This window comes from Lichenostomus cassidix, chromosome 28 (assembly GCF_008360975.1).
Source record: "Lichenostomus cassidix isolate B80296 chromosome 28, HeHo_3.0, whole genome shotgun sequence".
Classification (NCBI taxonomy): Eukaryota; Metazoa; Chordata; class Aves; order Passeriformes; family Meliphagidae; genus Lichenostomus; species Lichenostomus cassidix.
In genome coordinates, this window is record NC_139508.1 from 2,193,704 (window position 1) to 2,218,263 (window position 24,560).

Sequence of the window (24,560 nt, forward strand, 5' to 3'; positions counted from 1 at the left end):
CTTTTTTTCCTGTCTGGTTGTGGAAGTTTTTGCTGGAATTTTGATGGGATTTTGCTTAGTTAAAGGATTTTTTTTAGTCCTTGTTAAAAAATGGGGGTTTGGGGGAGGGAAATTCATGGTTTTCCTCTGGTTTTTGGAATCCTGGAATGGTTTGTGGGGAAATAATTCCCATTTCCCACTCAGATGGGATTTTTGGGATGGAATTCCCAGAGAATTCTCCATCCTTGATCCAAAATTTCTTTTTCTATGATTTATGTTTTTTCCTTGGAAATCCCAAATGGGATCATCTTGAGTTTTCTCCTCATTTTCATCCTCAGGAATTTGTGCTGATTTGCTCCAAAATAATTTTCCAATCAGGATTTTGCTTAGAACCACAAAATCCTGGGATAGTTTGGGATGGAAAGAACTAAAATCCATCCCAGTCTCTTCCCTTGGAAATCCCAAATCTCTTAATTCTTGTGATTAGGAAATTCTGCTTATTTGTTCCAAAGTAATTTTCTAATTAGGATTTTGCTTAGAACCACAAAATCCTGGAATGATTTGGGATGGAAAGAACTAAAATCCCATCAAATCCCAAATTGGAAATCCCAAATTGGATCATCCTGAGTTTCCTCTCAATTCCCATCTTTAGGAATTTCTGCTGATTTGTTCCAAAGTCGTTTTTCAATCAGAATTTTGCTTAGAACCACAAAATTTTGGAATGATTTGGGATGGAAAGAACTTCAATCCCACCCTGCAAGGAGAATTCCCACAATCCCAAATCTCTCCAAATCCCATCCAACTCCACCTCAGCCATTCCAGGGATGGAAAAAACCCTTTTTTTCTTATTTTTCTTTTTTTTCTTATTTTTCTTTTTTTTCCCTTATTTTTCTTTTTTTTTTATTATTATTTTTGTTTTCTTTTCATTTTTCTTATTTTTTCCTAATTTTCCCTTTTTTCTTTTTTTTCTTGTTTTTCTCATTTTTTTATTTTTTTTTCTTATTTTTCTCATTTTTTATTTCTCTAAAATTTTTTCTTATTTTTCTCACTTTTTTGTTATTTTTCTTATATTTTCCTTATTTTTCTCTTTTTTTCTTTTGTCATTTTTTCTTATTTTTCTCTTTTTTTCCCTTATTTTTTTTAATCTTATTTTTTCTCATTTCTTTCATTGTTTTTCTCATTTCTTTCCTTATTTTTTCTCATTTTTTTTCCTTACTTTCCTCATTTTTTTCTCATTTCTCTCCCTTCCCACCTTTTCTCCCTCAACCCCGACACTCCCCAGTGTGATTATCCCAGGAATTTCAAACTTTGGGAATCCTTTGGGGCTAAATTTGTGCTTTTTGGTTATTTTTATTTCAGAATTCTGTGGATACAGCCAAACCTTTATTGAGGAAAGCAATCCAGATCTCCCAGCAAACTCCCTACTGGCACTGCAGGCTGCTCTTCCAGCTGGCTGTGAGTCCCTAGGCAGGATTTTTTTGGAAAAAAATCTTGGAAAAATCATTTATTCCCATAAAAAATAGTTTGGATGTCTTTAATTTCCCCTATATCCTACAAAAATCGCTGTTAAAAGAGAAAAAAAAGGCAAATTTGGGCTGAAAATTGATGTTTTTTCAAGTGGCTGTGAGTCCTGCAGGATTTTCTTGGGAAAAAATCCTGAATTCCTGGAAAAAAATAGTTTGGGTGCTTTTCATCCTTCTTATCCCTCAAAAATTGGTGTTAAAAGAGAGAAAAAAGGCAAATTTGGGCTGAAAATTGATGTTTTTCAAGTGGCTGTGAGTCCTTGGGTCAGAGTTTCCTCGGGAAAAATCCTGGAAAAATCCAGAATTTCCATAAAAAATAGTTTGGGTGTCTTTAATTTCCCCTTTATCCTACAAAAATTGGTGTTAAAAGAGAGAAAAAAGGCAAATTTGGGCTGAAAATTGATGTTTTTTAAGTGGCTGTGAGTCCTGCGGGATTTTCTTGGGAAAAAAATCCTGGCAAAATCCTGAATTCCCATTAAAAATAGCTTGGATTCCTTTAATGTTTGTTGTCCCCCAAAAATGGGTGTTAAAAGAGAGGAAAAAGGCAAATTTGGGCTGAAAATTGATGTTTTTTCAAGTTGCTGTGAGTCCTTCAGGATTTTCTTGGGAAAAAATCCTGAATTCCCGGAAAAAAATAGTTTGGGTGCTTTTCATCCTTCTTATCCCTCAAAAATTGGTGTCAAAAGAGAGAAAAAAGGCAAATTTGGGTTGAAAATTGGTGTTTTTTAAGTGGCTGTGAGTCCTTGGGTCAGAGGTTCCTTGGGAAAAATCCTGGAAAAATCCTGAATTCCCATAAAAACCAGCTTGGATGTCTTTAATTTCTCCTTTATCGTACAAAAATCGCTGTTAAAAGAGAGAAAAAAAGCAAATTTGGGTTGGGAATTGGTGTTTTTTAAGTGGCTGTGAGTCCTTTGGGCAGAATTTTCATGGGAAAAAATCCTGGAAAAATCCTGAATTCCCATAAAAAAATAGCTTGGATTCTTTTCACCTTCATTGTCCCCCAAAAATTGCTGTTAAAAGAGAGAAAAAAGGCAAATCTGGGCTGAAAATTGGTGTTTTTTAAGTGGCTGTGAATCCTTCAGGATTTCCTTGGAAAAAAAAAAAATCCTGGAAAAATCCTGAATTCCAGTTAAAACCAGCTTGGATGTTTTTCATCTTTCATATTCCCCAAAAATCACTGTTAAAGGAAAAAGAGATTTAAAACCAAATTGTTCCTTTAACAAGCAGGAATTTGTAAATCCAGCAATTTGTAAATCCAGGAGTTTTCTTGGAATTCATCATGCAAATTCTCATTTTTCAGCATTTTAAGAAGCAGCAATTTGTAAATCTAGGAATTTGTAAATCCAGCAATTTGTAAATCCAGGAGTTTTCTTGGAATTCGTCATGCAAATCCTCATTTTTCAGCATTTTAAGAAGCAGCAATTGATAAATTCAGGAATTTTCTTGGGATTCACCATGCAAGTCCTGAGTTTGCAGGAATTTCTAAATCCAGGAATTTTCTAGGAAATCACAAAGCAAATCCTCATTTTTCAGCATTTTGAGAAGCAGCAATTGATAAATCCAGGAATTTTCTTGGAAATCACCATGCAAATCCTGACTTTTCAGCATTTTAATAAGCAAGAATTCCTAAATCCAGGAATTTTCTTGGGATTCACGAAGCAAACCCTCATTTTTCAGCATTTTAAGAAGCAGCAATTGATAAATCCAGGAATTTTCTTGGAATTCACGAAGCAAATCCTCATTTTTTAGCACTTTAAGAAGCAGCAATTGGTAAATCCAAGAATTTCCTTGGAAATCACAAAGCAAATCCTCATTTTTCAGCATTTTAAGAAGCAGCAATTTGTAAATCTGGAAATTTGTAAATCCAGGAGTTTTCTTGGGATCCATGAAGCAAATCCTGAACTTTCAGGCTTTTAATAAGCAAAAATGTATAAATCCAATAATTTCCTTGGGAATCACCATGCAAATCCTGACTTTTCAGCATTATAATAAGCAAGAATTCCTAAATCCAGGAATTTCCTTGGGAATCACGATCCAAATCCCAATTTTTCATGGAATTTTTGTTTTTTCAGCAACTGCACACGCTGGAGAAGGATCTGGTGTCAGCCTGTGACCTGCTGGGTGTGGGAGCAGAGTATGCCAGGGTGGTGGGATCCGAGTACACCAGGTATGGATGGGATTTTGGGTGGAATTCTTGGGGTTTCTGATGGAATTCTTGGGGTTTTGTCCTGGAATTCCTTGGGGTTTTCTCCCTGAGTTACCTGAGATTTCCTGACGGAATTCCTGGGGTTTTATACTGGAATTCTTCGGGGTTTGAGCCTGGAATTCCTTGGGATTTTGTCCTGGAATTCTTTGGGGTTTGAGCCTGGAATTCCTTGGGATTTTGTCCTGGAATTCTTTGGGGTTTTAGCCTGGAATTCCTTGGGATTTTGTCCTGGAATTCTTGGGGTTTGAGCCTGGAATTCCTTGGGGTTTGAGGCTGAAATTCTTGGGGTTTTATCATGGAATTCTTGGGGTTTGAGCCTCGAACTTCTTGGGATTTTAGCCTGGAATTCCCTGGGGTTTCCTCCCTGAGTTACCTGAGATTTCCTGACAGAATTCCTGGGGTTTTATACTGGAATTCTTTGGGGTTTGAGCCTGGAATTCCTTGGGTTTTATCCTGGAATTCTTGGGGTTTGAGCCTGGAGTTCCTTGGGGTTTTGTCCTGCAATTCTTGGGGTTTGAGCTTGGAATTCTTGGGGTTTTATCCCAGAATTCTTGGGGTTCTATCCTGGAGTTCCTTGGGGTTTGAGGCTGGAATTCCTGGGGTTTTGTCCTGGAATTCGTTGGGGTTTGAGCCTGAAATTCTTGGGGTTTTATCATGGAGTTCTTGGGGTTCTATCCCGGAATTCCTTGGGGTTTTGTCCTGGAATTCCTTGGGTTTTATCCTGGAACTCCTTGGGGTTTGAGCCTGGAATTCTTGGGGTTTCCTCCCTGAGTTCCCTGAGATTTCCTGACAGAATTCCTGGGGTTTAAGCCTGGAATTCCTTGGGATTTTGTCCTGCAATTCTTGGGGTTTGAGCTTGGAATTCTTGGGGTTTCATCCCAGAATTCTTGGGGTTCTATCCCGGAACTCCTTGGGGTTTTGTCCTGGAATTCCTTGGGTTTTATCCTGGAATTCCCTGGGGTTTCCTCCCTGAGTTCCCTGAGATTTCCTGACAGAATTCCTTGGGTTTGAGCCTGGAGTTCCTTGGGGTTTTGTCCTGCAATTCTTGGGGTTTGAGCCTGGAATTCTTGGGGTTTGAGCCTGGAATTCTTGGGGTTTGAGCCTGGAATTCTTGGGGTTTTATCCCAGAATTCTTGGGGTTCTATCCCGGAATTCCTTGGGGTTTGTGCCTCGAACTCTTTGGGATTTTAGCCTGGAATTCCCTGGGGTTTCCTTCCTGAGTTCCCTGAGATTTCCTGACAGAACTCTTTGGGGTTTTGTCCTGGAATTCTTGGGGTTTTGTCCTGGAATTCCTTGGAGTTTGAGACTGGAATTATTGGGGTTTCCTCCCTGAATTCCCTGAGATTTCCTGACAGAATTCCTGGGGTTTGAGCCTGGAGTTCCTTGGGATTTTGTCCTGCAATTCTTGGGGTTTGAGCCTGGAATTCTTGGGGTTTTATCCCAGAATTCTTGGGGTTCTATCCCAGAACTCCTTGGGGTTTTAGCCTGGAATTCCTTGGGTTTTATCCTGGAATTCCTTGGGGTTTGTCCTGGAATTCTTGGGGTTTGAGCTTGGAATTATTGGGGTTTTATCCCAGAATTCTTTGGGGTTTTATCCTGGAATTCTTGGGGCTTGAGCCTGGGATTCCCTGGGATCTCCTCAAATTCTCTGGGATTTCATGACAGAATTCCTTGGGATTTCCTCCCCAAATTCCCAGGAAATTCCCATCTCACATCCCTCAATCCTGTATTTCCCCTGCTCTCGAAGCAAGAAAAAAACAGATTTTTTCCCCTGTTTTTTTTTTTTTCCATGGATTAATTAACTTTTTTTGGAATTTAACCTCCTTTTCTTTCATTGCAGAGCTCTCTTCCTGCTCAGCAAGGGGATGGTGAGTTGGATTTTTTTAAAAAATCATTTATTTCCTGTTTAATGTTAATTCCAGAGAATATTTTTGGGATAAACCAGAATTCTTTAATTCCTGGAATTTCCCAAATTTCAATCCTAATTCCTGGAATTTGGGAATCAGGTAAATATTCTAATTCTGGTTTCTGGAATTGGGGAATTAAATATATTATTTATTAATTAATTAATATTCCAATCTTAATTCCCTAATTTAGGAACACTTTGGAATTGGCTGTGGAATAATCAATCATCAAGAATTGATTGGGAATTGAGATTTTCCTGGTGGGAATTCCAACCTGGAAATCTGGATTTATTCATTAATCCTTCATTATCAATTACTGATTAATCAATTGAGTAATTAATTTCCAATTTGATTGCAAATGAAGAAATTTGAAATGAAGAAATTCCAACCTGGAAATCTGGATTAATTAATTAATCTTTAATTATCAATTAGTGATTAATCAGTTGATTGATTAGTTTCCACATTGAGTGAAAATAAAGAAGTTGAAATGAAATAATAAAGAAATAAAATGAAAGAAAGAAAAATGAAATAATGAAAATAAAGAAATTTGAAATGAAGAAATTCCAACCTGGAAATTGGGATTAATTCATTAATCTTTAATTATCAATTAGCAATTAATTTTTTTAATTAGTGTTACATTAAAACATTTTAAATAGTGATTGATTTTCATAATTAATTACTTGATTACTTAATTTCCAATTTGGAGTGGAAATAAAGAAATTTGAAATAAGGAAATTCCAACCTGGAAATTGGGATTAATTCATTAATCTTCAATTAGGTTATTAATTAATGAATAATTGATTGATTAATTAATTTTCAATTTGAGTGCAAATGAAGAAGTTTTAAATTAAGAAACTCCAACCTGGAAATTTGGATTAATTCATTAATCTTTAGTTATCAATTAGCGATTAATCGATTAATTAATTTCCAATTTGAGTGCAAATGAAGACATTTGCAATGAACAAATTCCAATCTGGAAATTGGGATTAATTCATTTATCTTTAATTATCCATTAGCAATTAATTTTTTAATTAGTGCTACATTTAAAAGTTTTAAATAGTGATCGATTTTCATAATTAATTAATTGATTCATTTCCAATTTGGAATGAAAGTAAATTTGAAAGTGAAGAAATTCCAACCTGGACATCTGGAATAATTCATTAATCTTTAGTTATCTCTTAATTAGTGATTAATTGATCGATTGATTGATCTGTAATTTGAGTGGAAATAGAGAAATTTGAACAAAACAAAACCACTTTGCCTTCATTTTACACCAAAAAAAAAAAATCAAAATTTGGTTTAAAATTCCAATTCTTGCACAGATTTTGGGAGATAATTGGGAGATAATTTAGATCCTAAATTCCTAATTTTTTTCCCAATTTTTTTTTTCCCCAAAATTGCAGCTGCTGCTGATGGAGAGGAAGCTGCAGGAGGTTCACCCTCTGCTCACCCTGTGTGGGCAAATCGTGGAGAACTGGCAGGGCAACCCCATCCAGAAGGAGTCCCTGCGAGTCTTCTTCCTGGTGCTGCAGGTCACACACTACCTGGATGCTGGCCAGGTGAGCATTGGGGATTTTTGGGGGGATTTTTAGGATTTTTTGGGATTTTTTAGGATTTTTTGGGGGGTTTTTTAGGAATTTTTTGGTATTTTTAATGATTTTTTTTAGGATTTTTTAGGATTTTTTAAGGATTTTTGGAGGATTTTTAGGATTTCTTTTAGGATTTTTTTAGGATTTTTTGGAGATTTTTTAGGATTTTTTTGGGTTTTTTTTAGGATTTTTTAGGATTTTTTGGAGGTTTTTTTTTGGAGATTTTTTTAGGATTTTTTTAGGATTTTTTGAACATTTTTTTGGGGATTTTTCAGGATTTTTTGAGGATGTTTTGGAGATTTTTTTAGGATTTTTTAGGATTTTTTTAGGATGTTTTGGAGATTTTTTTTTTTAGGATTTTTTGGAGATTTTTTTAGGGTTTTTAGGGAGTTGTTTTGCTCACCCTGTGTGGGCAAATTGTGGAGAACTGGCAGGGCAACCCCATCCAGAAGGAGTCCCTGCGAGTCTTCTTCCTGGTGCTGCAGGTCACACACTACCTGGATGCTGGCCAGGTGAGCAGGGTTGGGGTGGTCCAGGGAAAATCAGATTTTTGGGATTTTTTTGGAATTTTTTTGGGATTTTTTAGGATTTTTTTAGGATTTTTTTGAGATTTTTTTGGAATTTTTTGGATTTTTTTTTAGGATTTTTTTGAATTTTTTAGGATTTTTTGGGGGATTGATTGGGGGTTTTTTTGGATTTTTTTTTAGGATTTTTTTTGAGATTTTTTGGATTTTCTAAGATTTTTTCAGGATTTTTTTTTAGGATTTTTAGAGATTTTTTGGGGAATTTTTTAGGATTTTTAAAAGATTTTTGGGGGATTTTTTAGATTTTTTTAGGATTTTTTTTTAGGATTTTTTGAGATTTTTTTTAGGATGTTTTGGAGATTTTTTTAAGGTTTTTTGGAGATTTTTTTTAGGGTTTTTTGGGAGTTGTTTTGCTCACCCTGTGTGGGCAAATCGTGGAGAACTGGCAGGGCAACCCCATCCAGAAGGAGTCCCTGCGAGTCTTCTTCCTAGTGCTGCAGGTCACACACTACCTGGATGCTGGCCAGGTGAGCATTGGGGATTTTTGGGGGGATTTTTAGGATTTTTTGGGATTTTTTAGGATTTTTTAGGATTTTTTGGGGTTTTTTTAGGAATTTTTTGGTATTTTTAATGATTTTTTTAGGATTTTTTGGAGATTTTTTTTTAAGGATTTTTGGAGGATTTTTAGGATTTTTTAAAGGATTTTTTTAGGATTTTTAGGAGATTTTTTAGGATTTTTTTGGGGTTTGTTTAGGATTTTTTAGGATTTTTGGAGGGTTTTTTGAGATTTTTTTAGGATTTTAGGATTTTTAGGATTTTTGGAGATTTTTTTGGTTTTTTTTAGGATTTTGGGATTTTTGGGATTTTAGGATTTTTTTTGGATTTTGGAGGTTTTGGGAGGTATTTTGGAGATTTTTGGGGTTTCTTTTTAGGATTTTTGGGGGGATTTTTTGGGATTTTTTTGGAGATTTTTTTTATTTTTTAGGAATTTTTTTGGAGATTTTTTGGGATTTTTTGGAGATTTTTTGAGACTTTGGGATTTTTTGGGTTTTTTAGGATTTTTTTGAGATTTTTTAGGATTTTTTTTAGGTTTTTTTTAGTTTTTGTTTTAGATTTTTTTAGGATTTTTGGGATTTTTTTGATTTTTGGTTTTTTTTAGGATTTTTTGGTGATTTTTGGAGATCCTGAATTCCTGGGATTTCCTCCCAAATTCCTGCAATTCCCCCAAATTCCCTTCAATCCCCCAAATCCCCACCAACCCCCACCCCAAATCCCCCAAACCCAATCCCCAAATTCCCTCTCCACCCCCCAAAATTCCCCAAAATTTCCCATTTTCCCAGGTGAAGAGCGTCAAGCCGTGCCTGAAGCAGCTGCAGCAGTGCATCCAAACCATCTCCACCCTGCACGACGATGAGATCCTGCCCAGCAACCCTGCTGACCTCTTCCACTGGCTGCCCAAGGAGCACATGTGTGTGCTGGTCTACCTGGTGAGAGCCCAATTAGCGCTAATTGATAATTAATGGTCGGTAATTAGTGATTGGGAGCTGATCAGGGAGGGATTTGGGTGCTGATCTGGGTGGTTTTGGGAGTTGATCTGGGATGATTTTGCCCTGAAGTGCATGGGGTAGGAAATTCGTGTGCTGGTCTACCTGGTGAGAGCCCAATTAGCGCTAATTGCTAATTAATGATCATTAATTAGTGATTGGGAGCTGATCAGGGAGGGATTTGGGAGGTATTTGAGGGTTTTATCCTGGAGTTTGTGGGGTGATGATGAGGGAATTGGGAAATTCCAACCTGGAAATTGTGTGCTGATCTACCTGGTGAGAGCCCAATTAGCCTAATTGCTAATTAATAATTGTTAATTAGTGATTTGGAGGGGTTTGGGTGATGATCAGGGTGGATTTGGGAGTTGATCTGGGATGGTTTCATCCCAAAGTTTGTGGGGTGGGAAAATCCAACCTGGAAATTGTGTGCTGGTCTACCTGGTGAGAGCCCAATTAGCGCTAATTGATAATTAATGATTGTTAATTAGTGATTGGGAGCTGATCAGGGAGGGATTTGGGAGGTATTTGAGGGTTTTATCCTGGAGTTTGTGGGGTGATGGTGAAGTTCCCAGTCCCCTCACACTGGAAATTGTGTGCTGGTCTACCTGGTGAGAGCCCAATTAGTGCTAATTGATAATTAATGGTCGTTAATTAGTGATTGGGAGCTGATCAGGGAGGGATTTGGGTGCTGATCTGGGTGGTTTTGGGAGTTGATCTGGGATGATTTTGCCCTGAAGTGCATGGGGTAGGAAATTCATGTGCTGGTCTACCTGGTGAGAGCCCAATTAGCGCTAATTGATAATTAATGGTCGTTAATTAGTGATTTGGAGGGGTTTGGGTGATGATCAGGGAGGGATTTGAGAGTTTTATCTTGCAGTTTGTGGGTGATGGTGAGGGAATTGGGAAATTCCAACCTGGAAATTGTGTGCTGGTCTACCTGGTGAGAGCCCAATTAGTGCTAATTGATAATTAATAATCGTTAATTAGTGATTTGGAGGGGTTTGGGTGATGATCAGGGAGGGATTTGAGGGTTTTATCTTACAGTTTGTGGGGTGATGGTGAGGGAATTGGGAAATTCCAGTCCCCTCACATTGGAAATTGTGTGCTGCTCTACCTGGTGAGAGCCCAATTAGTGCTAATTGCTAATTAATCAGTGTTAATTAGTGATTGGGAGCTGCTCAGGGAGGGATTTGGGTGCTGATCTGGGTGGTTTTGCCCTGGAGTTTGTGGGGTGATGATGAGGGAATTGGGAAATTCCAACCTGGAAATGGTGTGCTGGTCTACCTGGTGAGAGCCCAATTAGCCTAACTGATAATTAATCAGTGTTAATTAGTGATTGGGAGGGGTTTGGGTGCTGATCAAGGTGGATTTGGGAGTTGATCTGGGATGGTTTCATCCCAAAGTTTGTGGGGTGGGAAAATCCAACCTGGAAATTGTGTGCTGGTCTACCTGGTGAGAGCCCAATTAGCCTAATTGATAATTAATGATCGTTAATTAGTGATTTGGAGCTGATCAGGGAGGGATTTGAGAGGTATTTGAGGGGTTTATCCTGAAGTTTGTGGGGTGATGGTGAATTTCCCAGTCACCTCACGCTGGAAATTGTGTGCTGGTCTACCTGGTGAGAGCCCAATTAGCGCTAATTGATAATTAATGGTCGGTAATTAGTGATTGGGAGCTGATCAGGGAGGGATTTGGGTGCTGATCTGGGTGGTTTTGGGAGTTGATCTGGGATGATTTTGCCCTGAAGTGCATGGGGTAGGAAATTCGTGTGCTGGTCTACCTGGTGAGAGCCCAATTAGCGCTAATTGATAATTAATAATCGTTAATTAGTGATTTGGAGGGGTTTGGGTGATGATCAGGGAGGGATTTGAGGGTTTTATCCTGCAGTTTGTGGGGTGATGGTGAGGGAATTGGGAAATTCCAACCTGGAAATTGTGTGCTGGTCTACCTGGTGAGAGCCCAATTAGTGCTAATTGCTAATTAATGAGTGTTAATTAGTGATTGGGAGCTGCTCAGGGAGGGATTTGGGTGCTGATCTGGGTGGTTTTGCCCTGGAGTTTGTGGGGTGATGATGAGGGAAATGGGAAATTCCAACCTGGAAATTGTGTGCTGGTCTACCTGGTGAGAGCCCAATTAGTGCTAATTGATAATTAATGGTCGGTAATTAGTCATTGGGAGGTGATCAGGGAGGGATTTGAGAGGTATTTGAGGGTTTTATCCTGGAGTTTGTGGGGTGATGATGAGGGAATTGGGAAATTCCAACCTGGAAATTGTGTGCTGGTCTAGCTGGTGAGAGCCCAATTAGCCTAATTGCTAATTAATAATTGTTAATTAGTGATTTGGAGGGGTTTGGGTGATGATCAGGGTGGATTTGGGAGTTGATCTGGGATGGTTTCATCCCAAAGTTTGTGGGATGGGAAAATCCAACCTGGAAATTGTGTGCTGGTCTACCTGGTGAGAGCCCAATTAGCCTAATTGATAATTAATGATCGTTAATTAGTGATTGGGAGCTGATCAGGGAGGGATTTGGGTGCTGATCTCGGTGGATTTGGGAGCTGATCTGGGATGGTTTTTGACCTGGAGTGCATGGGGTGGGGAATTCCAACCTGGAAATTGTGTGCTGGTCTACCTGGTGAGAGCCTAATTAACTCTAATCGCTAATTAATGAGTGAGTGGGAGAGATTTGGGAGCTGATCAGGGATGGATTTCCCTGGGGTTCTGGTAGTGTTGAGTTCCATCATTTCCATCCATTTTCCATCATTTCCAATCTATTTCCCATCTATTTCCCATCCATTTCCCATTGTTTTCAGTACATTTTCCATCATTTCCAATCAATTTTCCATCATTTCCAATCCATTTTCCATCATTTCCAATCCATTTCCAGCCTGCTTCCCATCATTTCTCATCCATTTCCCACCATTTCCCATCTATTTCCCATTGTTTTCAGTTCATTTCCCATCATTTCCCATCCATTTCCCATCATTTCCCATCCATTTCCCATCATTTCCAATCCATTTCCTTCTATTTCACATAATTTCCAATCCCTTTTCCATCCTTTTCCATCCTTTTCCATCCTTTTCCATCCTTTTCCATCCTTTTCCATCCTTTTCCATCTATTTCCCATCTATTTCCCATTGTTTTCAGTTCATTTTCCATCCTTTCCATCCATTTTCCATTGTTTCCAATCCATTTCCCATCATTTCCCATCCATTTCTCTTCCATTTTCCCTCATTTCCCATCCATTTCCCATCCATTTTCCATCTATTTCCCATTGTTTTCAGTTCATTTTCCATCATTTCCAATCCATTTCCTTCCATTTCCCATTATTTCCAATCCATTTCCCATCCTTTCCAATCCATTTCCCATCTATTTCCCATTGATTTCAGTTCATTTTCCATCATTTGTCATCCATTTCCCATCCACTTCCATCATTTCCAATCCATTTTCCATCCATTTCCCATCATTTCTCTTCCATTTCCCATTGCTTTCAGTTCATTTTCCATTAATTTTCCATAATTTCCATCCATTTCCCATCATTTCCCATTATTTCTGATCCATTTTCCATAATTTTTCATCAATGTCAGTCCATTTCCCATCCATTTCCCATCCATTACCCATCCATTACCCATCCATTTCCCATCCATTTCCCATTGTTTTCAGTTCATTTTCCATAATTTCCAATCCATTTCCTTCCATTTCCCATCTTTTCCAATCCATTTTCCATCTATTTCCCATTGTTTTCAGTTCATTTTCCATCATTTCTCATCCATTTCCCATCCACTTCCATAATTTCCAATCCATTTTCCATCCATTTCCCATCATTTCTATTTCCCATTGTTTTCAGTTCATTTTCCATCATTTCCATCCATTTTCCATTGTTTCCAATCCATTTTCCATCCGTTTGTCTTCCATTTTCCCTCATTTCCCATCCTTTTCCCATCTATTTCCCATCCATTTCCCATAATTTTCCATCGATTTTGATCCATTTCCCATCGTTTCCAATCCATTTCCAATCATTTTCCCATCCATTTCCATAATTTTCCATCGATTTCAATTCATTTCCCATCCATTTCCCATCATTTCCAATCCATTTCCAATCCATTCTCTGTCATTTTCAGTTCATTTTCCATCATTTCCCATCAATTTCCCATCATTTCCCACCCATTTCCAGTGGAAAAACCCTCAGAACTCCTCCATCCTCACTCCTCCCTCCACCCCAGGGTGTCCCAGAATCCCAGGAATTTTGGGAATTTTGGGAATGACTCTCTTTTCCCCCTCAGGTGACGGTGATGCACTCGATGCAGGCAGGCTACCTGGAGAAGGCACAGAAATACACCGACAAGGCGCTCATGCAGCTGGAGAAGCTCAAAAGTAAGGGAAAAATTGGGATTTGGGGGGAATTCAGTGGGAATTGAGTTGGAATTTGACTGGGATTTGGGTGGAATCCAGTTGGAATTTGACTGGAATTCAGTTGGAATTCAGCTGGAATTTGACTGGAATTCAGCTGGAATCAGTGGGAATGTGACTGGAATTCAGTTGGAATTTGGGTGGAATTTGACTGGAATTTGACTGGAATTATTCAGTTGGAATTTGGGTGGAATTCAGTTGGAATTTGACTGGAATTACTCAGTTGGAATCCAGAAAAATTCCATTATTTGTGCCTCGTTTCAAGCAGTGTAAATAAATCCCTTTGAAATACCCTTTAAATATATATATAAAATTTAATATAGCATACAGTGTTTGTTGTAAGCTATAGTGTATTTATTTATTTTGTACTATGTAAGGTGTAGTTGATTTATTTTTATATATATTGTATAGGTAGTACATTTTTATATTTTTTTTATATATATAAATATATATGTAGCATATATGGTGCTTGTATAATATGTGTGTAAAAATGTAGAGTATATATACAAATAAATACATAAAATATAAATAATATAAATAATGATATGCATATAATTTAATACAACATATTTATTGTGTACTACAGTATATTTATTTTGTACTATATAATGTGTAGTATATTTGTTTTTGTATATACTATATATGTAGCATGTATTTTTACGCATGTGTTTATGTATATATTTTAGCATATATATAAATATGTATAGTGTAACATGTATGGCATGTGCATAATATACATTAAATAGGTAGTATATATATAAATGAGCATAAAACATAAATAATAGAAATAAATAATATATAAACATATATTTCAATACTTACATATTATATAAGTGTATAAATATATATAAGTAATAATATAAATTTAATAAATAAGTGTATAATATTCGTATAAATTGTATTTTTTATGTGCTGTAATGTATCTATTGTTATAACATGTAATGTATAATCTATCATGTATAGCACATATCCAATATTTCTAAATATTTAATAATATCCAATATTTAATCCAATATTTCTAAATTTCCAATAATATATCCAATATTTAATGTTTAATGTACGATGTTTAGTGTCTAATTTTTAACATGTAATACATAATACACTATATATATATAATATGTGATGCAATAACCTCTAAAAACAAGTTTAAAATCCCAATTTTCACCCCAAATGCTGCTGTTGCTCTCATCAACCATCCCTGCTGTTCCTCCTTCCCAAATCCTGACGGAATTCCTGTTTTTCCCTTTTCCCAGTGCTGGACTGCAGCCCCATCCTGTCCTCCTTCCAGGTGATCCTGCTGGAGCACATCATCATGTGCAGGCTGGTCACCGGCCACAAGGCCACTGCCCTGCAGGAGGTGAGAAATATGGGAATTTGGGGAAATTTGGGAAATTTGGGAATTTGGGGATTTGGGAATTCAGGGATTACATCATCATGTGCCACCTGGTCACTGGCCACAAGGCCACCGCCCTGCAGGAGGTGAGAGATCCCAGAATTTGGGGAAATTTGGGAATTTGGGAATTTGGAGATTACATCATCATGTGCAGGCTGGTCACTGGCCACAAGGCCACCGCCCTGCAGGAGGTGAGAAACCTGGGAATTTGGGGAAATTTGGGAAATTTGGGAATTCAGGGATTTGGGAATTTGGGGATTACATCATCATGTGCAGGCTGGTCACCGGCCACAAGGCCACCGCCCTGCAGGAGGTGAGAAATGTGGGGATTTGGGAATTTTGGGAATTTGGGGATTCAGGGATTACATCATCATGTGCAGGCTGGTCACCGGCCACAAGGCCACCGCCCTGCAGTAGGTGAGAGATCCCAGAATTTGGGGGAAATTTGGGAATTTTGGGATTCCCTGGATACAGGGAAATGGGAATATTCGGCTTTTAAAGCGTAGGAATTGCAGCTTTTGGGCTCAAAATGGGAATTCCTGGTGGGTTTTTCATGGATTGATGAAAATGAATTTGGGGAATTCCAGGGATTTCAGGGTTTTTGGGAATTTGGGGATTTGGGGGTTCAGGGATTACATCATCATGTGCCGCCTGGTCACTGGCCACAAGGCCACCGCCCTGCAGGAGGTGAGAGATCCCAGAATTTGGGGAAATTTGGGAATTTTGGGAATTTTGGGATTCCCTGGATACAGGGAAATGGGAATGCTCAGGTTTGAAAATGCTGGAATTCAGTTTTTGGGCTCAAAGTGGGAATTCCTGATGGGTTTTTTCATGGATTGATGAAAATGAATTTTGGGAATTCCGGGGATTTCAGGGTTTTTGGGGATTCCAGGAATTTTGGGAATTCAGGGATTACATCGTCATGTGCAGGCTGGTCACCGGCCACAAGGCCACCGCCCTGCAGGAGGTGAGAATCTGGGAATTTGGGAATTTTTAATGGAAATTTGGGAATTTTGGGATTCCGGTAATTCCAGGAATTCAGGGATTTTGGGAATTCTGGGGATTTCAGGGATTACATCATCACGTGCAGGCTGGTCACCGGCCACAAGGCCACCGCCCTGCAGGAGGTGAAAAATATGGGAATTTGGGGAAATTCGGGACTTTTGGGATTCCCTGGATACAGGGAAATGGGAATATTCGGCTTTTAAAGCGTAGGAATTGCGGCTTTTGGGCTCAACATGGGAATTCCTGGTGGGTTTTTCATGGATTGATGAAAATGAATTTGGGGAATTCCAGGGATTTCAGGGTATTTGGGGATTTGGGGATTCAGGGATTACATCATCATATGCCGCCTGGTCACCGGCCACAAGGCCACCGCCCTGCAGGAGGTGAGAAATACGGGAATTTTGGGAATTTTTTATGGAATTCCAGGAAATTTGGGATTCCCTGGATACAGGGAAATGGGAATATTCGGCTTTTAAAGCGTTGGAATTGCAGCTTTTGGGCTCAAAATGGGAACTTCTGGTGGGTTTTTCATGGATTGATGAAAATGAATTTTGGGAAATGAGTGAAAAACCAGGAATTGTGTTGTTTTTTCCCAGATTTCCCAGGTGTGCCAGCTGTGCCAGCAATCCCCCAGGCTGTTCTCCAACCACGCAGCTCAGCTCCACACGCTCCTGGTGAGTTCTGGGAATTCCTAATTCTTCTGGGAATTCCAGAGGAGATTCCTTGGGAATAGCAGGATCCATGCTGGGGCTCTTCCCGTTGGGGATGGATCTGTTTGCCATCATTTTTTGTCCATTTTCCGTCATTTTTTGTCCATTTTCCATCCCTTTTCCATCATTTTCCATCCATTTTCCATCATTTTCTGTCAATTTTCCATGATTTCTATCAACTTCCCATCTTTTTCCCGTCAATTTTCCATCCATTTCTCATCCTTTTCCATCCATTTTCTGTAATTTTTGGTGAATTTTCCTTCCATTTTCCATCATTTTCTGTCCATTTCCCATAATTTCTATCAACTTCCTATCCTTTTCCCGTCAATTTTCCATCCATCTCTCATCCTTTTCCATCCATTTTCCATAATTTTTGGTCAATTTTCCATCATTTTTTGTCCATTTTCCATCTTTTTTTCCATAATTTTCCATATATTTTCCATTTTTCCTCTCTATTTTCCCTCCTTTTTCTGTAATTTTCCATCCATTTCCCATCTTCTTTACCATTTTCTTTTCCATCATTTTCCCTGCTTCCCATCCATTTTTCCATTCATTTTTACATCTATTTCCCATCATTTCCCAACTCTTTCCCATCATTTCCCAACCATTTTCCCTCATTTTCAATCCATTTTCCCTCATTTTCCATACATTTCCCATAATTTCCCATTAATTTCCCATCCAGTTCCCATTTCTCATCCACTTTCCATCCATTTTCCTTTTTATTTTCCATCATTTTTCATCCATTCTCCGTAATTTTCCTTCTATTTTCCCTCCTTTTTCCATAATTTCTATCCATTTTCCATAATTTTCCCTCCTTTTTCCATACTTTTCCATCCATTTCCCATAATTTCACATCCATTTTTCATCCTTTTCCCTCATTTTCCATCAATTTTTCCCCATTTTCAACCCATTTCCCATCATTTCCCATCATTTTCCACATCAGGGAATCACAGGAATAACTGAACACCAAAAATCAAGATTTGCTCCTGAGTTTTGCTTTTTATTCCCAAAATTCCCCAAATTCCCAATTTCCTCCCTCTCCCTCTGAAATCCCATTTTCCTGGAGAGAAAATCCCACTTTTTAATGGAGAAAATTCCCAATATTTAGCTTTTTTTGAGGATTTTTTGCCATCAATTCTTTGGCTGACAGCAGTTAATTAATTAGAGAATTGAGAATTTGGGAATAATCAACTGGAAAATCCCAAATATTCAGAATTATTCCCAAATTTCCTCCCAATTTCTCTCTCAAATCCACTTTTCCATGGAGAAAATTCCCAGAATTTTGCTTTTCCAAGGATTTTTTGCCATCAAGGCTTTGACTGACAGCAGTTAATTTAAAAAATGGGAATTTGGGAAGAAATCACCTGGAAAAAGGCAAATCCAGGAATTTTGTGGGAAGAATTTCCATAGGAAATACTGATTTTTTCCATGATTTTAATGGATATTTTCCAGCTAAATGAACCTTTTTTCCCCTAAAAAATTCACTTTAAATGATATTTTGTAGAAATATCTATTTTTTCTCCACGAATAAGACTTTCCGTGGTTTTATCCCAATTTTTCCATGGATTTGGGAATACTTTAAGCTTCATTTTCACCTTAAAAATAGGAATATTTTGATTTTTTCAGGGTCTTTACTGCATCTCTGTGAACTGCATGGACAACGCAGAAGCACAATTCACCACAGCGCTGAGGGTGAGCAACAAATTCCCAAATTTCAACCCAAATTTCATCCCAAATTTCCCTCTGGAAAAGTGGGAATGATGCCTGGGGGGTGGGAATGTGGGAAGGACTGAGTTTTGGAACAAAAAATTCCATTATTTTTCAATAATTTTGCTATTTTTAATGATTTTTTGTTAATCTGGGTTGGATTTATTGGGATAAAATACTTAAAGTTAAAATTTATAAAGTTTAAGATTATACTTTAATAAAACAAATTTTTAACCATCGCATTATATAAAATTATTAAAAGTAATAATTAGAATAATATAAAGTAATATAAAATAATTAATTTTAAGTTTTTCCTTTCAGTTCGTTTATTTTAAATATTATTACCAATTAAATATATAATATTATATATTGTATAATATATATAATATATATAATATAGTATATATAACATATACAATAATAATAATAATTGTAATGATAGTTATACTATTGGTTATTAAGAAATCAATGTAATTTTTTAAATTTTAATTTTCTTAAATTTCCCAATTCAAGGAACTAATCATAATTATCATTAAATACACGTATAATTAATAGCGCATACATAAAATACTATATAATTTATATGCTATATGTAATGGATACAATTTATATAATAATAATAATTATTAATTATTAACAAATTCAATCAATTCCTTAAATCTTAACCTTCCTAAATTTCCCTATTTAACTTACTCCACCCTAAACCACCCCTAAACCCATTTTTAACCCAGAATTTTTGGTAAAAACCAGCAAAAAATGACAAAAACATTGAATTTTCTGCATTTCCAGCTGACCACCCACCAGGAGCTCTGGGCATTCATCGTCACCAACCTGGCCAGTGTGTACATCCGTGAGGGGAACCGCCACCAGGAGGTGAGGGGAGAGAAAATTCAGGATTTTTGGGGGAAAATACAGCGAATTTGGGGTTTGCTGGGGGGTTTGGATATCAGAGCACTGCCAGGGATCCCAAATTTCCATTTTCTGAGGGGAAGATTAATGAGATTTGGGGTTTTCTGGGTGGTTTTGCCATCAAGGCCTTGGCAAGGTTCCGAAATTTAAAATTTCTGTGGGAAGAATTTCTGAAATTTGGGTTTTTCTGGGTGGTTTTGCTATCAAAGCCTTGCCAGGGATCCCTAGGGATCTAATAATTTCCATTTTCTGGGCAAAAAATTCCTAAAATTTGGGGTTTTTTGGGGCTTTTTGACATCAGGGTATGGCCAGGCATCCCAAATTTCAGTTTTCTGTGGGGAAAATTAACAGGATTTGGGGTTTTCTGGGGGTTTTTGACATGAAGGCCTTACCAGGGATCCCTAGGCATCTAAAATTTCCATTTTCTGTGGGAAAAATTCCTGAAATTTGGGTTTTTCTGGGGGTTTTTGCCATCAAGGCCTTGCAGGGAGCCCCACGGCACCCAAATTTCTGTTTCCTGAGGGGAAAATTCCTGAAATTTGGGGTTTTCTGGGTGGTTTTGCCATCAGGGCATTGCCAGGGAGCCCAAATTCCCATTTTCTGTGGGAAAAATTAATAGGATTTGGGTTTTTCTGGGTGGTTTTGCTATCAAAGCCTTGCTAGGGATCCCCAGAGATCCCAAATTCCCATTTTCTGTGGGAAAGATTCCCAAACTTTGGGTTTTTCCGAGGACTTTTACCATCAAGGCATTGCCAGGGATCCCAAATTTCAAATTTCTGTGGGAATAATTTCTGAAATTTGGCTGTTTCTGGGTGGTTTTGCCATGAAGGCCTTGCCAGGGATCCCCAGTGATCCCAAATTTCTGTTTTCTGAGGGGAAAATTCCTGAAATTTGGCTTTTTCTGGGTGTTTTTGTCATCAGGGCATTGCCAAGGATCCTAAATTTCCATTTTCTGAGGGGAAGATTAATGGGATTTGGGGTTTTTTGGGTGGTTTTGCCATCAAGGCCTTGGCAAGGATCCCCAGAGATCCCAAATTTCAGTTTTCTGTGGGAAAAATTCCCAATATTTGGATAAATTTGGGGGGAATTTCACCATTTTGGGGTTGATTTTTCCCTGGAAATTTGATTTTTCCCTATAAATCTGCATTTTCCACGTGGGAAATTCTGTTAATTCCATTTTCTCTCCCATTTCCAGCTCTACAGTTTATTGGAAAGGATAAATCCAGATCACAACTTCCCCGTCAGGTGAGAAATTCCAACCAATTTCCCAATTCCAGGGTGGGAATGAAGGATTTGGAGCAAATTTTTAATGAAAAAATGGAAATAATTTGATTTATTCCAAGGGAAACACTCTGAGAGTGTTTGAAATGGAATATTGGGCTGGGGAGTTGGATTTTGGGTGGAATTTTGGGGATTTTTTTCTGTTTTTTGTTGAATTTTTCAGGTTTTTTTCTGTTTAATTTTTCTGGGTTTTTTCTGTTGAATTTTTGAATTTTTTTGTTGAATTTTTGAATTTTTCTGTTATTTTTCCTTTTGAATTTTTGAATTTTTCTGGTTTTTTCATCTTGAATTTTTCTGTTATTTTTCCTCTTAAATTTTTGAATTTTTCTTCTTTTTTCCTGTTGAATTTTTGAATTTTTCTGGTTTTTTTTCCTCTTGAATTTTTTAATTTTTCTGTTATTTTTCCTGTTAAATTTTTGAATGTTTCTGTTCTTTTTCCAGTTGAATTTCTGAATGTTTCTGTTATTTTCCCCACAGTTCCCACTGTCTCAGAGCTGCAGCTTTTTACATCCGAGGACTTTTCTCCTTCTTCCAGGGCAGATACAATGAGGCCAAGTGAGTGCAAATCCTGCAGGAAAATGGGGAAAAATTGGGGGGAAAATGGGGGAAAAGTGTGGGGAAAATATGGGGGAAAATGGGGGGAAAATATGGGGAAAATTCAGGGAAAAATGTGGGAAAAATTGGGGAAAATTCAGGGGAAAATAGGGGAAAATGGGGGAAGAATGTGGGAAAAAATTGGGGAAAAAATGGGGAAAATGGGAGAAAATGTGGGAAAAATGGAAAAAGTGGTGGGGAAAATGTGAGGTAAAAATGGGGGGAAATTGGGAAAAAATGAGGGGGAAAAAAAAGAGATTTTACTCCTTTCAATCCTAAGGAATCCTTGGGAATCTTGGGATTTTATTCCATTAAATTCTTGGGAATTTTGGGCATTTTATTCCATTAAATTCTTAGGAATTTTGAGCATTTTATTCCATTAAATTTTTGGGAATTTTGAGCATTTTATTCGCTGGACTCCTTGGGAATTTTGAGCATTTTATTCCCTTAAATTCTTGGGAATTTTGAGCATTTTATTCCTAGAATTCTCGGGAATTTTGGGATTTTATTTCCTGAAATTTTGGGGAATTTTGAGCATTTTATTCCCCGGAAATCCTCACAAAATTCACAATTTCACCCCAAAAATCCCCACCCAAAGAGCCAAAACCCACACAAACCCCAGAAATTCTTTATTCAAACACAATCCCACCTCTCAGCCACTCCAGCATTCCCAGAAAATCCCAAAATTCCCATTTTTTCCCGTTTTTTTCCAGGCGGTTTCTCCGCGAGACGCTGAAGATGTCGAACGCCGAGGATCTGAACCGCCTGACCGCCTGCTCCCTGGTGCTGCTGGGCCACATCTTCTACGTGCTGGGCAACCACAGGGTATTCCCAGATTGTCCTCATCCCGGGAATTCCACACTCAGCATTCCCAGAAAAAATTCCCAAAAAAAACCGCGTGGAAATCGGTCAAAAAATGGGGAATTTGGGGGGAAAAAATGGGATTTTTCGAGTGTTTTTAGTGCTTTTGAGCAGTGAGTTGGGGTTTTGGTCCCTTTGGATAGTCCTGGGATGATTTCCAAATCCTTCCTCATGCTGGGAATTCCACACTTGGCATTCCTGGAAAAAATTCCCAAAAAAACCTGCACGAAAATCGGCCGAAAAATGGGGAAAAAATGGGATTTTTTGAGGGTTTTTACGGCTCTGGAATGGAAATTGGGGATTTTTTTTCTCTTTGGATTTTCCTGGGATGATTTCCAAGTCCTTCCTGATTCCAGGAATTCCTCACTCAGCATTCCCAGAAAAAATTCCCAAAAAACCCGCGCAAAAATCAGCTGGAAAATGGGGATTTGGGGGGAAAAATGGGATTTTTTTGAGGGTTTTTAGGGCTTTTGAATGGAAAATTGGGATTTTGTAACCTTTGGATTGTCCTGGGATGATTCCCAAATTCATCCTCATCCTGGGAATTCCACACTCAGCATTCCCAGAAAAAATTCCCCAAAAAATTGGCCGAAAAATGGGGAATTTACGGGATTTTTCTAGGGTTTTTAGGGCCCTGGAGTGAGAAATTGGGATTTTGTTCTCTTTGGATCATCCTGAGATTTGTGTTTTTCATGGGATGATTCCCAAATCCTTCCTCATCCCGGGAATTCCACACTTGGCATTCCTAGAAAAAATTCCCAAAAAAACCTGCATGAAAATTGGCCAAAAAATGGGGAATTTATGGGATTTTTCGAGTGTTTTTAGTGCTCTGGAATGATAAATTGGGATTTTGTTCCCTTTGGATCATCCTAAGATGATTCCCAAATCCTTCCTCATCCTGGGAATTCCACACTCGGCATTCCCAGAAAAAATTCCCAAAAAACCCACATGAAAATCGGCTGAAAAATGGGAATTTTGGGGGGAAAAATGGGATTTTTTTAAGGGTTTTTAGCATCCTGGAATGAGAAATTGGGATTTTGTTCCCTTTGGATTTTCCTGGGATGATTCTCAAATCCTTCCTCATCCTGGGAATCTTTAGGAATTTTGGGATTTTATTCTCTACAATCCCAGGGAATCTTTGGGATTATTTTATTCTCTTCCAAACCAAGGAATCCTCAGGAATTTTGGGATCTCATTCCCTGCAATCCCAAGAAGTCCTTGGGAATCTTATTCCCTACAATCCTAAGGAATTCTTGGGAATTTTGGGATTTTATTTCCTGCAATTTCAGGGATTTTTGGTGATTTTATTCTCTGCAATTTCAGGGAATTTTAAGATTTTATTTCCTGCAATTTCAGAGAATTTTGGGATCTCATTCCTTCCAATCTTAAGGAATTCTTAGGAATTTTTGGATTTTTTTCCCTGCAATTTCAGGAAATTTTGAGATTTTATTTTCTGCAATTTCAGGGAATTTTGGGGATTTTATTTTCTGCAATTTCAGGCAATTTTGGGGATTTTATTCTCTGCAATTTCAGGGAATTTTGGGATTTTATTCTCTTCAATTTCCAGGAAATTTTGGGATTTTACTCTCTTCAATTTCAGGGAATTTTGGGGATTTTTTTCCCTCCCACACCACCAAATCTTTGGGAATTTCAGGATCTCATTCCCTGCAATTTCAGGGAATTTTGGGGATTTTATTCTCTGCAATTTCAGGGAATTTTGGGGATTTTATTCTCTGCAATTTCAGGGAATTTTGGGGATTTTATTCTCTGCAATTTCAGGGAATTTTGGGATTTTATTCTTTGCAGTTTCAGGGAATTTTGAAATTTTATTTTCTACAATCTTGGAGAATTTTTGGATTTTATTCTCTTCAATTTCAGCGAATTTTGGGATTTTATTCTTTGCAATTTCAGGGAATTTTGGGGTTTTTATTTTCTTCAATTTCAGGGAATTTTGGGGATTTTATTCTTTTCCACACCAACAAATCTTTGGCAATTTCAGGATCTCATCCCCAGCCATCCAAATCACCTCAAACCCCCCAACTTCCCACCCAAAATTCCCTTTTTCCCTCCCAAAAACAACCAAAAAAATTCCCAAAAATCCCATTTTTTCCCAAAAATCCCATTTTTTTCCCAAAAATCCCATTTTTTCTCATTATTTTTCCCCAGGAAAGCAACAACATGGTGGTTCCAGCCATGCAGTTAGCCAGCAAAATCCCTGACATGTCTGTGCAGCTCTGGTCCTCAGCTCTGCTCCGAGGTGAGCCCAAAATCCGGGAATTTTCCATGGAAAAATGGGAATTGGGGTGGGAAAAACTGGGAAAGGTCAGAGGGAAAATGGGGAGTTGGTTGGGGTTTGTTATCCCGAGAAATTCTGGGGGATTTTGGGAATTTTGGGATTTTTTTTTTCTACCCTGAGGAATTCTG

The 24,560-nt window shown here is 37.9% G+C and overlaps 1 protein-coding gene across 1 annotated transcript in view; it reads left to right on the forward strand.

The window, feature by feature from the left end:
• MAU2 (MAU2 sister chromatid cohesion factor) overlaps positions 1-24,560 on the forward strand; it is a 30,154-nt gene that overhangs the window by 2,384 nt on the left and 3,210 nt on the right. The window contains exons 4-17 of the mRNA XM_085040827.1: positions 1,339-1,434; positions 3,575-3,669; positions 5,549-5,576; positions 7,016-7,171; positions 9,066-9,212; positions 13,550-13,640; positions 14,930-15,033; positions 16,671-16,748; positions 18,411-18,476; positions 19,281-19,364; positions 20,596-20,645; positions 21,159-21,236; positions 21,989-22,100; positions 24,303-24,393. Of these exons, the coding sequence (XP_084896953.1) occupies positions 1,339-1,434; positions 3,575-3,669; positions 5,549-5,576; positions 7,016-7,171; positions 9,066-9,212; positions 13,550-13,640; positions 14,930-15,033; positions 16,671-16,748; positions 18,411-18,476; positions 19,281-19,364; positions 20,596-20,645; positions 21,159-21,236; positions 21,989-22,100; positions 24,303-24,393 (1,276 nt within the window). The remainder of the gene's footprint in view (positions 1-1,338; positions 1,435-3,574; positions 3,670-5,548; positions 5,577-7,015; positions 7,172-9,065; positions 9,213-13,549; positions 13,641-14,929; positions 15,034-16,670; positions 16,749-18,410; positions 18,477-19,280; positions 19,365-20,595; positions 20,646-21,158; positions 21,237-21,988; positions 22,101-24,302; positions 24,394-24,560) is intronic.